Source organism: Rhodnius prolixus, unplaced genomic scaffold (genome assembly GCF_049639745.1).
Source record: "Rhodnius prolixus isolate KJV_2025 unplaced genomic scaffold, Rpr scaffold_11, whole genome shotgun sequence".
Lineage (NCBI taxonomy): Eukaryota > Metazoa > Arthropoda > Insecta > Hemiptera > Reduviidae > Rhodnius > Rhodnius prolixus.
Window position 1 is genome coordinate 9,143,095 of NW_027411625.1, and position 15,547 is coordinate 9,158,641.

The 15,547-nt window shown below is 31.6% G+C and overlaps 1 protein-coding gene across 1 annotated transcript; it reads left to right on the forward strand.

Annotated features, from left to right (window-relative positions):
- The first annotated feature begins 218 nt into the window (after nucleotides 1-218).
- Nucleotides 219-13,158, forward strand: Snx1 (sorting nexin 1). Its single transcript, XM_074137938.1, has 11 exons — nucleotides 219-442; nucleotides 1,717-1,788; nucleotides 2,377-2,481; nucleotides 2,844-3,249; nucleotides 3,801-3,922; nucleotides 4,081-4,172; nucleotides 4,398-4,512; nucleotides 4,618-4,710; nucleotides 12,060-12,203; nucleotides 12,309-12,461; nucleotides 13,103-13,158. Exons 1-11 carry the CDS (start codon nucleotides 356-358, stop codon nucleotides 13,151-13,153), a joined length of 1,440 nt encoding a protein of 479 aa, XP_073994039.1. The 5' UTR covers nucleotides 219-355; the 3' UTR covers nucleotides 13,154-13,158.
- Nucleotides 13,159-15,547: the final 2,389 nt, after the last annotated feature.

The window sequence follows — 15,547 nt, forward strand, 5'->3', positions numbered from 1 at the left end:
ACTACTATAGTCATTTGTTTTATAATATCCTACTATTTTCATGTTTCAGAGGGGGTGCCGCGACTATTTTTTAATTACTAAAATTACATTAAAAATTAAGTCTAAAACAGGGAAGTACTAGAAATTTTTAATAATTATAAATTAGGAAGTCTATATATAATTTCAAAACTTATTTCTTTAATTATTTCATTTGTGCATTTTTCATTATCTGTACTGGCAACAATGTGCCCTTGTGATACTGCGGTATGGCTCTTATAGAATTCTGTACTTTAGATAGTTTGTAATTTTTTCGAATTTAGTAGTTGTAGAATAAAATTTTGTTTCCTTCAAAAATTTATAAAATTAGAAGTAAAAAATGTCAGAACCCCCGCCACTATTCGATAATGCTTATATATTTGATGGTGAAGAAGAAAACGATGATATATTCGTATCAGCAATGTCTGTAAGTATTATTACATTTCATAACTTACTTCAGCTTAACGTATATTTAATTTAGTTCATTAATGATAATCGTTTCTATTTCAAAGATTGAAAACTTAAAATTTTTTTAAGCTTTTTATAAAAAAAAACTAGATTTTTCTTAAAAGAAAAAAAAGAAGATATGACACAATGTTGTACCATAGTTAAAGTATTCTCTCCTTAGGCTCAAGTTTTATATGCTTAATTTTATTGTACTTGTTGATAAGTTCAGTCTTATTTGTTAAGAAAGATCTATTGTTGCGACTTTTATTCATTTTATAGTGTTTTGAAAGTCTTTACTTCCATTAATTTTTACTCGTGCTGTTTTCAGCTCTTTCACAAAGTAACCAAATCACCTTTATCAGACAAAACAGGACAGAAAAACTCTACCTAAAATTTGTACAAATCGAAAAACTTCCTGTAACTTGTACAGTAAGAGATACAAGAATAAAATAGACATTTGCTCCTCAAGTTGATTATGATGTAGCAATTAATTTTAAATCAATCATTTAGTAATTTAATTAATTCTGTGTCAAAATTGGCCTAAATTTGTTAAGGCCTCTATTTGTTCCTGTATTTATTCTTAGGGGACAATTGTCCCAGAATAATAAATTTCTTTTCTATTTCTAAATACAAGAAATCCAATTAGTTGTTAGTTTTTTTCTAGTTTCTGCGCTGGTCTTCTTGCTCCTTAATAGCCTGTAGCTGGGGGTATCGAGTAAAATTTTCGGTTTCCATAGAGGAATATTATTTAGCTTTCACTGAAAGCAAACCAATAATGCCTTTTCATATCTTTGAAAGGTTCTTTCGAACTCCTTGTACAGTAAGCCGTGTCCTAATTTAATCGCTTCTGTGAGCTATTCTCTAAGTTTTTGACTGTTTTATACTGGGATTTTGGTGACCTCTCACCTTCACTTAGGACAACAAGAACCTTATGTTCTCAATTACCTCGAGCGACAGGGTTTGTGTTGGCTGTTTCGAGCTGCCAACTTTTATGCTTTTTCTGTTATAATTTTTTAAAGAGACAGCAGTGCATTTTCAAATAATAATCCACAATAGAAGTAATTATTTGAAGAGACAATGTGGATAGAGATATTACATTTAGTATAAAGAGATTAATATAATGTGTTTGTAAACATCAGAGGTTCTAAGTTCCTTGGAATTTGCTATAGAAAAGTGTTAATTTTTTTTTATACATCCCATCAAAAGAATGGCAGTAGTGCGTTGTGAAATGTGTGACGTAGGTTCTTTGTCTAGGATGAAGATTCTAAAACCAAGAAGACAACACTAGCACCCTTGCCAGATCTGCCTACTTTACAGCTATCTGTCGTTAGTATTATGTTTAGTCTACGTTGTAATAATTAAAGGATTTAAGTAAAGAAGACGAATTATTAAAGCTTGCATTATGTCTAGAGCATGACAGTTTTAAGTTTATTAAGGTTGTTACAGATTGCTCATATATACTGCTTTTCAAAATTAGCGCCACACATTTTTATTTTTACCAAATCCTCCGTAAGGGGAAGTGGACTGTCTAGCTCCTTTTTCAGGGAACGTCCGTAAAGATTTTCCACAGCTTTTTTAAAACAATTATGTAGGAACTAATGCGACCAACAAAAAAAAAAAAAAAAAATAGAAAAACAGTTTGGACAGGGTAAAAGGTAGTTTTAGTAACTCTGCAAACTTTCCTACTTACCTATAAATAAGTAAATTCAATGGTGTGTTAATTTTGACCACTGTAGCAGTCTAGTGTTATCTCAAACTGGTTTAGGTTTATCTCCTATTTTTACTGGAACTGTTTTCAGCTCTAGATAAAAACATGCAGAGGCTAAATAATGCTTTAGCTTCGCACTTATATTCTCAGATTGTAAGAGAAAATCTTGAAAATTAAACCTTTAATAATTATTCTGTTGAATGCAGGACAAAAGCCCGATATCATCGCCCGTGGATGAAAATAGCCAAAGCGATATTGGTATTCAGAGCCCCACGCCTACCCAGAAATTTCAACCGTTGATACGGATGCAGGTGAGTAGATTTTCATTTATTCTCTTTTCCTCCATACGGGTTATTTGATTTGTTGCAAGTATTGTTCAAAAATAATTTTTCCAGGCGTATCCGTCGCCTTAAAAACAAATAGATTACTAACAAAAACTGACGGGAAAGGTATAGTTAACAACTCACATAATAGTAACATCCACACTTATAAACTGCATTGTCCTTTAGCTCAGTTATGTTTTGAAACATTAATAGAGTAAAGATGGGCGAAAATGGTTCTAAACATTTCATACATAGAAACTTGGTTGCGAACAATTGCAATACTGTTTGCGATGATTCAGCCTTTGATTTGGCTCAATAAAATCAAGATAATTTTGTATTATTTTTTGCAGGAAGAAAATGGGGACGGTGAAGAGAAATACCTTGAAATAAAAGTCGGCGAAGGCACTAAAGTTGGGGAAGGAATGGGCGCATACGTTGTATATAAAGTAGACACTAAAACTAACTTACCATCGTTTAGAAAGAACACCTTCTCAGTTCACCGTCGTTTTTCTGATTTCCTCGGTCTGCATGATAAGCTGAATGATAAATACTTAAGGACTGGCCGGATAATTCCACCAGCGCCGGAGAAAAGTGTTATAGGTATGACCAAGATCAAGATGTCTGGCCAGAACGAGCAGAGATCGTCCTGTGAATTTATTGAACGTAGGAGAGCCTCCTTGGAACGATACCTTCAGAGAACCGCTGCACATTCAGTGCTTGCAAACGATCCAGATTTTAGAGAGTTCTTGCAATCAGGTATTTGCGTTCCTTATACTACCTAGATTTCCTGCCATTTTCCATCACAATTTTGCTAGGTAGTACGAATGTCTCTTAAGCACTATTTTGCACTATGTACCAAATTATATTCATTGTTATAATGTGTATACAAAACTGTCTTGACTTATTGTACCTTAGGCAACAGTTATTGTATTTAGACTGTTACTTGTCGTCCTTTACAGTTAAACTTGTAAAAAAAAAACTTAAACACGTTCGTTTAATTAATTTCGTTGATATTGCCCGCATAGCTTGAACAGTGCAGAAGTTTGTTTATAAGTATTTAGTTTGTAAATCCAGTTTTTTGTCTGCAAAAGCTAGTGTTATGTGAAGAAGATGGCAATGTTAGCTCACAGATGGATTCAAATTATAGAAAATGATGGCGTGTATTTTCAGTAGGAAGCTCAATGGAGCAAAAAAAAAACAAACCATCTTTGAATTGTAAGATGGAATACGCTTTTCTTCAACCCAGTACGTAGTGTCTCTCTTATTGGAATAATTTTGTTACAATTCAAATCTTAATTTATTTGCAGAAGGTGAACTTCCAAAAGCTACAAATACAAGTGCTTTGAGCGGGGCGGGCGTGATGCGGCTGTTCAACAAAGTGGGAGAAACTGTTAATAAAATTACTTACAAAATGGACGAAAGTGATTCGGTGAGTATTTTTTCATTGCCCTTGCATTGAAACATAAATCAAGTTTACTTTCAATAAGAAACTTCAGTATTTATCGAATAATCGTCATTTTTTATACACCCAAAAACCAATTGGATTTGACAATAATTTGTTTTATTTTCATTTTGAATTTATTTCAGTGGTTTGAAGAGAAGACGCAGGAGATTGAATGCCTGGAAGCCGGCATGAGGAAGCTGCACAGCAGTGTTGAGTGTCTAGTCGTTGCACGGAAGTAAGTTCTTACTATACTTAAATGTATACATATAACCTAGTTAAACTAGTTAGGGTGTCAGACCTGAATTTGGCATACCGGTGAATCTTCGGCTCTTGAAATGTCATGATATGGTTTAGGGCCAGTTTGGACTTACCTCTTCACGAACCAAATCTCACTTGCATTGATAACTTCACCAGTCTAAGAAATACTTAGCTAACAGATTGTTCTGTATTTCTAACACAGAGAGCTAGCAAGTTACACGGGAGCTCTGGCCAAGACGACGGCCATGTTAAGTAACTGTGAAGAACATAGACTGTTAGCCTCAACATTGGCTCATCTCAATGAACTTGAAGAAAAGGTAATCGAAGAAAGATCTCAATGAATCTATTTTTTTTTTTTAGTGCCTTTATGGATTTATTTTCTACTAATATGTATGTCTCCTTTTAATGTTGGTCACGTACAGATTGAAGGACTCCACTATGAGCAGTCGAATACAGATTTTTCTATACTTTGTGAAATGCTTAAGGATTACATAGCGCTTATCGGATCTGTAAAGGTTTGTTACTAATATTTTAAAAAAATCGTTTCGTTTTCTTAAACTTTGTACACTTTACTTTTACACAAAGGGTATGGCTATTTGATTTTTAGAGAAGGATTTCGGTGAACTTCCATTTTACGTTTTCGCTTCCCTAAAAAAGTCTCATTTTTAATCTTGTGTACGTTGTGAGAAAAATATAGAGTTACTTATTAAAAGTAATGCTGCAGTTGATATGTAATGGTCTTGGCATTTCTGTAGCCGACTTTATAGAAACACTAGCGGCGTATTATCTGACGTTCCTTATGCCCTGGAATAAGTTTCTTTAATTTATTCAGTCGAAATTAGTACTACACATTTCGCGACGTTCACAGTTCTGTTCTTAAGTAACTGGCCTTCGCGTCTTTTAAAATACTGGAAAACTACAACACGTCAAAGGTTAGGTTCTTCCAACCGAATAGAAGCAATAGGTAAAAATACCTTATGCGCATGAAATATTGAAAACCGCTTTTGACAGCATTCAGTCGGGAGAAGTTGAAGACATTTTATTTATTTTAACGAAGAATTCCATTATTCGACGTTAACTTTGTTCTGTATTTATTTTTTATTTTTATATATTTTGTTGCTTTTTTTTTTAAGTGAAAATTATGGCGTATCAAGGTTTTTTAACATTTATTTGAGAAAATTGTCCGTATACGTGCATAGGCCGAAAAACTTATTTTAAACGACAAAACATTATTTCCCCCATACAAACAGCTCTAACAATTTTTCTTGATGCCTTTTACTGTTTTCTATCAAAACGCTTAACATTTATTTCAAGCATTTTTTCGGAAACATTTATTTTGGGGGTTCTACAACTATAATCATTTCTCTGTAGTGCCAAAGAAGTAAAACAAAGGGCTTCACTCTACACTTAATAGCTATTCAGTGCATTGCTAGACTTATAACTTTGAAGAAAATGGTGCGACATTTCAGAATACGTATTCTAATTTATTTATTCCTAATGCTTTCAAAAAAGAATTTAACAATCATTTTCGTGTTCATTCAACTTGTAACTATTCTAAGTATATTAAGTATCTTTTCTTAACGCCTTAACAAAAACTTGCAGTTTAAAAAGTTAGGTATACGAGGTTGATTAAATCACAAAAAGTTCACAAATCAGCAAGTACCCATCGTTACGTTAATACTTAGTTGATAACATTAGAGTAATTTTATTGTATTAAATTTTCATTAATATTTTTTAGAATGTATACAATCTTACAGATCCTAATACTGCCTATTTTCTAATACAAAAAATATATTCAAATAGCACACCATATAACTTAGATTGACGGTAATATCTATTAATCAGTATTAATCAAACTATTAATTACAGAATAAAAATAAAAACGTTATAAAAAATATAGAGAAATATAGAGGTTTAAAATTTGAACGATTTACAACAACTCCAAAAATTACCCTTCTATATCTCAATAACTACTATGACTAAAACATAGCTCTTTATACCAGTTATAGAGTATACTTTTCTCTACAATTTGGTAAAGAATGCATTAAATTAGAAACATTACAAAGAGAGATATAGTGGATGGGAATTTGAACGATTTCAAAACTCCCAAAATTTAACCATCTATCTCTCAATAATTACTATGACTAAAACATAGCTGTTTATGCCAGTTATAGAGTGTACTTTTCTCTACAGTTTGGTAAAGACATCATTGAAATAGAAACAATACAAAGAGAGATATAGAAGTATGAAATTTGAACGATTTACAAAACTCCCAAAATTTAACCTTTTATATCTCAATAACTACTATGACTAAAACATAGCTGTTTATGCCAGTTATAGAGTATACTTTTCTCTACAATTTCGTGAAGAATACATTAAATTAGAAAGAATACACAAAGAGATATAGTGGTTTCAAATTTGAACGACTTACAAAACCTCCAAAATTTAACCCTTTATATCTCAGTAACTACTATGACTAAAACATAGATGCTTATACCAGTTAAAGTGTATACTGTTCTCTACAGTATGGTAAGGAAATCATTGAAATAGATACAATACAGAGAGGGATATAGAGGTTTGAAATTTGAACGATTTACAAAACCCCCAAAATTTAACCTTCTATATCTTAATAACTAGAATGACTAAAACATAGCGGTTTATACCAGTTATAGAGTATACTGTTCTCTACACTTTGGTAAATCATTGAAATAGAAACAATACAGAGAGGTTTGAAATTTGAACGATTTACAAAACTCCCAAAATTTAACCTTCTATATCTCAATAACTAATATGACTAAAACATAGCTGTTTATACCAGTTATGGAGTATACTTTTCTCTACAATTTGGTAAAGAATGCTTTAAATTAGAAACATTAAAAAGAGAGATATAGTGGTTGGAAATTTGAACGACTTACAAAACCTCCAAAATTTAACCTTCTATATCTTAATAACTACTATGACTAAAAGATAGCTGTTTATGCCAGTTATAGAGTGTACATTTCTCTACAAGTTGGTGAAGAATGCTTTAAATTAGAAACATTACAAAGAGAGATATAGTTGTTGGAAATTTGAACGACTTCAAAACTCCCAAAATTTAACCATCTATATCTCAATAACTATTATGACTAAAACATAGTTGTTTATGCCAGTTATAGAGTGTGCTTTTCTCTACTGTTTAGTAAAGAAATCATTGAAATAGAAACAATAGAAAGAGTGATATAGAGGTTTACAATTTGAACGATTAACAAAACTCTCAAAATTTAACCTTCTATATCTTAATAACTACTATGACTAAAACATAGCTGTTTATGCCAGTTATAGAGTATACTTTTCTCTACTGTTTAGTAAAGAAATCATTGAAATAGAAACAATACAAAGAAAGATATAGAGGTTTGAAATTTGAACGATTTACAAAACTCCCAAAATTTAACCTTTTATATCTCGGTAACTACTATGACTAAAACATAGATGCTTATACCAGTTAAAGTGTATACTGTTCTCTACAGTTTGGTAAGGAAATCATTGAAATAGATACAATACAGAGAGGTTTGAAATTTGAACGATTTACAAAACTCCCAAAATTTAACCTACTATATCTCAATAACTAATATGACTAAAACATAGCTGTTTATGCCACTTATAGAGTGTACATTTCTCTACAATTTGGTGAAGAATTCATTAAATTAGAAACATTACAAAGAGAGATATAGAGGATTGAAATTTGAACGATTTACAAAACCCCCAAAATTTAACCTTCTATATCTTAATAACTACTATGACTAAAAGATAGTTGTTTATGCTATTTATAGAGTGTGCTTTTCTCTACTGTTTAGTAAAGAAATCATTGAAATAGAAACAATAGAAAGAGAGATATAGAGGTTTAAAATTTGAACGATTAACGAAAACCCCAAAATTTAACTTTCTATATCTTAATAACTAGAATGACTAAAACATAGCGGTTTATACCAGTTATAGAGTATACTGTTCTCTACCGTTTGGTAAAGAAATCATTGAAATAGAAACAATACAAAGAGAGATATAGAGGTTTGAAATTTGAACGATTTACAAAACTCTAAAAATTTAACCTTTTATATCTCAATAACTACTATGACTAAAACATAGCTGTTTATACCAGTTATAGAGTATACTGTTCTTTACACTTCGGTAAAGAAATCATTGAAATAGAAACAATACACAGAGAGATAATAGAGGTTTGAAATTTGAACGATTAACAAAACCTCCAAAATTTAACCTTCTATATCTTAATAACTACTATGACCAAAACGTAGCTGTTTATGCCAGTTATAGAGTGTACTTTTCTGTACAATTTGGTAAAGAATGCTTTAAATTAGAAACATTACAACGAGAGATATAGTTGTTGAAAATTTGAACGACTTCAAAACTCCCAAAATTTAACCTTCTATATCTCAATAACTATTATGACTAAAACATAGTTGTTTATGCCAGTTATAGAGTGTGCTTTTCTCTACTGTTTAGTAAAGAAATCATTGAAATAGAAACAATAGAAAGAGAGATATAGAGGTTTAATATTTGAACGATAACGAAACCCCTAAAATTTAACCTTCTATATCTTAATAACTAGAATGACTAAAACATAGCGGTTTATACCAGTTATAGAGTATACTGTTCTCTACAGTTTGGTAAAGAAATCATTGAAATAGAAACAATATAAAGAGAGATATAGAGGTTTGAAATTTGAACGATTTACAAAACTCCCAAAATTTAACCTTTTATATCTCAATAACTACTATGACTAAAACATAGCTGTTTATACCAGTTATAGAATATACTGTTCTTTACACTTCGGTAAAGAAATTATTTAAATAGAAACAATACACAGAGAGATAATAGAGGTTTGAAATTTGAACGATTAACAAAAACCACCAAAATTTAACCTTCTATATCTCAATAACTAGAATGACTAAAACATAGCGGTTTATAGCAATTATAGAGTATACTGTTCTCTACAGTTTGGTAAAGAAATCATTGAAGTAGAAACAATACAGAGAGATATAGAGGTTTGAAATTTGAACGATTTACAAACTCCCAAAATTTAACCTTTTATATCTCGGTAACTACTATGACTAAAACATAGATGCTTATACCAGTTAAAGTGTATACTGTTCTCTACAGTTTGGTAAGGAAATCATTGAAATACAAACAATACAGAGAGGGTCCCACGCGGAGGTCCCGGGTTCGAATCCAGCAGCTGACCCTTAGATTTTCTCTTCCTAGGAGCTTCTTACAGCTCACTGTCCGGTGATGGACAGTGTTGTCTGTAACGAGAGAACACTGTCCGGAGGCCGGCAGTGCACTGGAAAAAGCTCCGGGCGCTAATGACCTCAGCTGTTGATGCGCCAAAAAAAAAAAAAAAAAAATACAGAGAGGGGTATAGAGGTTTGAATTGGATTGATTTACAGAACACCCAAAATTTAACCTTCTATATCTCAATAACTACTATGACTAAAACATATCTGTTTATACCAGTTATAGAGTATACTGTTCTCTACAGTTTGGTAAAGAAATCATTGAAATAGAAACAATACAAAGAGAGATATAGAGGTTTGAAATTTGAACGATTTACGAAACTCCCAAAATTTAACCTTTTATATCTCAATAACTACTATGACCAAAACATAGCTGTTTATGCCAGTTATAGAGTGTACTTTTCTCTACAATTTGGTGAAGAATTCATTAAATTAGAAGGAATACACAGAGATCTATAGAGGATTGAAATTCGAACGATTAACAAAACACCCAAAATTTAACCTTCTATATCTTAATAACTACTATGACTAAAACTTAGCTGTTTACGCCAGTTATAGAGTATACTTTTCTCTACAATTTGGTGAAGAATTCATTAATTAGAAACATTACAAAGAGAGATATAGTGGTTGGAAATTTGAACGACCTACAAAACCTCCAAAATTTAACCTTCTATATCTCAATGACTACTATGACTAAAACATAGCTTTTTATACCAGTTATAAAGTATACATTTCTCTACAATTTGGTAAAGAATGCTTTAAATTAGAAACATTACAAAGGGAGATATAGTGGTTGGAAATTTGAACGACTTACAAAACCTCCAAAATTTAACCTTCTGTATCTCAATAACTACTATGACTAAAACATAGCTTTTTATACCAGTTATAGAGTATACATTTCTCTACAATTTGGTAAAGAATGCTTTAAATTAGAAACATTACAAAGGGAGATATAGTGGTTCGAAATTTGAACGACTTACAAAACCTCCAAAATTTAACCTTCTATATCTTAATAAGTACAATGCCTAAAACATAGCTGTTTATACTAGTTATAGAGTATACTGCTGTCTACAGTTTGGTAAAGAAGTCATTGAAATAGAAACAATACTGAGTGGGGTATAGAGGTTTGAAATTTTAACGATTTACAAAACCACCAAAATTTAACCTTTATATCTCAGTAACTACTATGACCACAACATTGGTTTATATTCTAGTCATAGTGTATACTTTTCTCTTTTATTTGGTAAAGAATGCATTAAATTAGAAACTTTGCAAAGAGAGATATAGTGGTTTAAAATTTGAACGACTTACAAAATCTCCAAAATTTAACCTTTTATATCTCAGTAACTACTATGACTAAAACATAGCGGTTTATACCAGTGATAGAGTATAGTGTTCTCTACACTTTGGTATAGAAATCATTGTAATTGAAACAATAGAAAGAGAGATATGGAGGTTTGAAATTTGAACGACTTCAAAACCTCCAAAATTTAACCTTCTATATCTCAATAACTACTATGACTAAAACATAGCTGTTTATAGGCGCCACGGTAGCCGAGCGATTAGAGGCGAGACCTGCAAAACTAATATGTATTGTGGTATTGGGTTCGATTCCCGGTCTTTAGGCCTTGGATTTTATTTAATAGTTAATAGAAGAAATTTACAGTTAAGTACGTTTGCTATTCGCAAACCACGACACCTAATTGGTAGTTGGACGTTAAGCCCCGTCTGAAAAAATAGGCGATTACTTTACTTTACATAGCTGTTTTTACCAGTTATAGAGGATACTTTTCTGTAGAATTTGGTAATGTATTCATTAAAATAGAGACAATACAAAGAGAGATATAGAGGTTTGATATTTGAACCATTTACAAATTGTAACCTTCAATTTATTTGTTAATTTGAAATGATTTCAAAACTTCCCCTTAGTAGGTGTAAGAGCAGAAGGTCGTTTTAATTTAATGCTTCCTAAGGGTGTCTACCCTCTCATCCGGCCAAATTTCGTCATAATTGGGCTCTGTTTTACTGAGTTATGAGTAACAATATTTTTGGTGGGGCTTTACATAAAGGGGGCTAACTTCTCTCCCATTCTATGTATAGCGTCAAGACCCCCAAAGGCAGATCTACATAAAATTCTGAATCGAATGGCACCTTATTTATGAAAATCGTTTCGCGCGTTTAGGCGCTACGTTGTTTACAAAAAAAGTAACACTAACAAGAACATTTTCTATTTTATCTGAGTTGTTGCAAAAACATTATGAAGGAGGATAGTTATAAAGAAGGATTTGCCCTATATTATAAAGAAAATTTGGGAATTTGACATTTTATTGAAAAGAGAAAAAAATTGTCAAAGTTGGATGTTTTTCAACATTACACTTTTTCGTGTAGTTTTTAACGATCAACCCTTATAAAGCTGCTGTACCGGACAGTTTTAATAACCCAATAAGCTACTTATACATATAAAGAAAAATAAAACGATTCAGTAGGAGCGAAAATTTGTCAATTGAAAATGTAATAAATGCAGTAAGGGAATGTCGTATGAGAGTTCACACAGATTCTTATGCTTTTTTTTTCAGTGTGTTTTCCATGAAAGAGTTAAAGTTTATCAAAATTGGCAACATTCTCAATTAATGTTAAATAAGAAACGCGAATACAAAGCCAAAATGGAATTGGCGAATCGTGCGGACAAAGGAAATGTAGCTGCCAATGAAATTATCGAAGTAAGATTTTCATTTTTTTTTTATTGCTGTTTATTTATTTATTTTTATTATATTTTTGTTCAAGTCAAGAAAAACTATACTAATTTAATTTTTTATTATTTACAGTGGGAATCAAAAGTTGAAAGATGTGAAGAGGAATTTACAAATATATCCAAAATGATTAAAAAAGAAATGGAGCGGTTTGAAGAAACTCGAGTTAGAGAATTTAAAATTATCTTCATCAAATACATGGAGCGTCAGATGAAACATCAGCAACAGGTATTATATTGAATTTGACCCCACAGGAACTACATGTTTTGAGTCTCGTAAGTCAGAAAAGATTTTTTTGGTGTATGTGTAGGGGTCAGCACAAAAAAATGCAGGAAGTTAAAATTTTATGTTTGGATTAGGTGCTGCCGCGTGGGAAACCACTGTAAGGATTTGGTCTATAACAGTTTACTGGAATCAATACTTGGGGTTTTCATCATTAGAGATCTTTTCTTCAAAAGTGTCTGTAACGATGCTCTCTGAACTTTGTACCCTATTTACCCCTCTAAATATCGTGTCACTTGCATTTGAAAAAATAACTCCATAAAAAAGTTGGCTTAAAGTGGTTTCTGTGTTCTGGAAAATTTGTTACTTTGTTTTTAGGGGTTATGAGTATTAGAATACTTTTGATCAGTTCATAAATTTTTTTTTTTATCAGCGAGAGAAGTAATAGTACTCTCTTTCCATCCATTTTTTTGAATGTGTGAAGAAAAGTTTTCATTTATACCTATGATAATTTCTGGAAGTGAAAGTCGTGTAATTGTTCACAAAGATTTATTTTTTTTTTTCCACATAAATGTTGTATCTCCTTTCTAAAACACCTGTTTGAGGAATTAATACTGAAGTAATCATTGTTTCGTTTACTGTTTCAGTTGGTAGAATATTGGGAATCCTTCTTACCCGAAGCGAAGTCCATCGTCTGAAGGAATATACCAAGGCAGGAACTTGTGATCAATTAAATACATATATATAGTTTTTTTCTTTGTAAATTGTATGTTTATGTTTTCGTATTTTATTATTATTTCCATTAATATTATTTATTATTATCATTATTAATTTGGAAGACTCTAAAAGTGCAATTTAAATTTTTTTAGGAGTTATATTGAAAAACTAAGTAAAATAAAACAGTTTTCTTCACACCATTTTATAATATAAACTTTGAAACTGTTACTTTAGTTTATCAATGAATAAGTTGAAAAGTATTGTAGTTAGAATTTTGGTTGGGTGCGAAGTTCTGGATTTTTGGTAATTGACTTAGTTGCTGGGTATTTTTTTGTTTACCACCCATCTTAGTAGTCTTGAAAGAAGAATAAAAATATGTGACATCGAAGAATCAGGATTCACCTTCAGTAAATAAACCTGTAATCTAGTCAGGTTTTGGTTACGTTTTATAGATTATGCAAGAGATTCTTGGGAAACCCCAATTTATTTGCGATATTGCCATTACTGCCCATTTTTTAGGATACCGTTGTAGGAAAATAGTGCAACTTTGGCAATTTCTTTCTCTCTCGTTTCTTTCTCCTCTGTCCTTACCCTACACTAAGAAAAGCCTACTAGATCCCCTTTGAAGTTGATTCTGGTTTTCTGCTGTTACATTCTGTCTTTCTGTAGCGTTGCACAATCCTGAATACTGTACTTGGATCGCACTGTGATTGTGTCCTAAGGCCCAGAGAAATGTTTTTCCCTCATGCTGCCAAATGCAGTTTTTGAAAGGTAGGTCTCACCTTTCTCACTTCACTTCGATCATTCTTATTATTTTCACCTCCCTTCAGAATTCAGTTATTAAATTTGCCTTAAAAATTAAATTTTTAGCACTAATAATAAAATTGTCCTATTTTGCTTTATGGAAAAAAGCTTGCAATCAGTATGCATTAAGTTAATTTTTAGTATTTTTAATTTTTGCCATTAAAGGGTATTCATCCAATTTTCAGAATATATCTTAACTACCTCCGCTTTATATTTCCTATTTTTTTCACGAAATTAAATCAGTTAATTAAAAACTGTTTCAGCTTTTCCCTTATTCTTCTACTTATTATTTCATTATTATTATTATAATTATTATTACTACTATTATTATTATTATTATTATTATTATTTGATAAATTTATATATTTATATAAAAAGATGCGTTATTTTTTTATATCCTAATGTTATATTCCTATTCGGAGAATATTATTTTACAATTGTGGTAAATCTATGTTATTGCAGACATAAAATGGTGTCGAAGGCGTTAAGGTAGTTCCTTGAATTTGCAGTGAGTTGATTGTTGTCAGGCAAGAGATTGCTGTTTAGGGAATAGAGTGTTGGGTTAGTGGGGTGTATGTATGGTTGCCTTGAAACAGGCTGATAAGTAAAAGTGGGTTCTAGGTCTGGCTGGAGCCTCGATAAGTTTTTCTAAATGAAACGATGAGTTCTGCAGTGGCGTGTTCATTAAATTTTACCCAAAATATGCAATTTGTGAAATAACATATACACGGATATGTGTTCTTTAATAACTTTTTTACTTAGGCAGTTGTAGGCTCTTTTATCTAGTTTTTTCATTAATCAGCTGATGTGTTAGATTTTTACGCATTTACAATGTTTTAATGCCAAGATATCCTTTTTTAATTTAAACTGCCACACAGTGCCGGTCTTCTACATACAACTAACTAATGCAAGGTTTACAATTTACAAAACGATTCCCAATCGCGCAGCTAGTTTTAGCATGCTAAATTGGATAGAACGTTCTACACAAAAGAATTTTTTAGCGCATTCCAAATACTTAAGGTAGTGAATAAAACGTCCACTTGCATTCAGATCAAGTTTTCAATATATACAAGCCCCGAATATGGAAAGTTTATCGAAATAATTCGGATATAAATTTTCGGTACATTATTTTCAGGAAAGAATCCAGAATCTTGTAAGCAGTGATAATAATTCACTAGATACCAACGCACTAAAAATAAAGAAAAAGCTGAATTCAGCGCTGAATTTACAACCTCTTAGGCGGATTCTTGGTAAAAAAAATAATGTCTTCAAATTTTCCACTGTATTGCCATGCCATATTCAGGACAAATATTATCGAATTTAGTAAGTTTTATTGTCTTGAACACGGTATTTTGAAATTGCATGTGTACTTCATCTTGTTTTTTCGTGCTTGTAACTTTCATATCCTTTGGTTGGACCCTTGGATCATTTAACGTCACCGCAACTCTTGAGATCAAATGGCGTCCCGGTCGGAATTTTTGTGATCATGATCGTAGGTTGTGGTGAATATTTCATATTGTAAATGTGAAACGAATGCAGGGCATGCTTAGCATTCATTGAGAATACGCCCC

Coding starts and splice junctions, on each gene's coding strand:
- Snx1 (XM_074137938.1), top strand. CDS start 356: ATGTCAGAACCCCCGCCACTATTCGATAATGCTTATATATTTGATGGT. Junction 1,789..2,376: donor CTACTTTACAGCTATCTGTC/GTTAGTATTATG, acceptor TGTTGAATGCAG/GACAAAAGCCCGATATCATC. Junction 3,923..4,080: donor AAATGGACGAAAGTGATTCG/GTGAGTATTTTT, acceptor AATTTATTTCAG/TGGTTTGAAGAGAAGACGCA.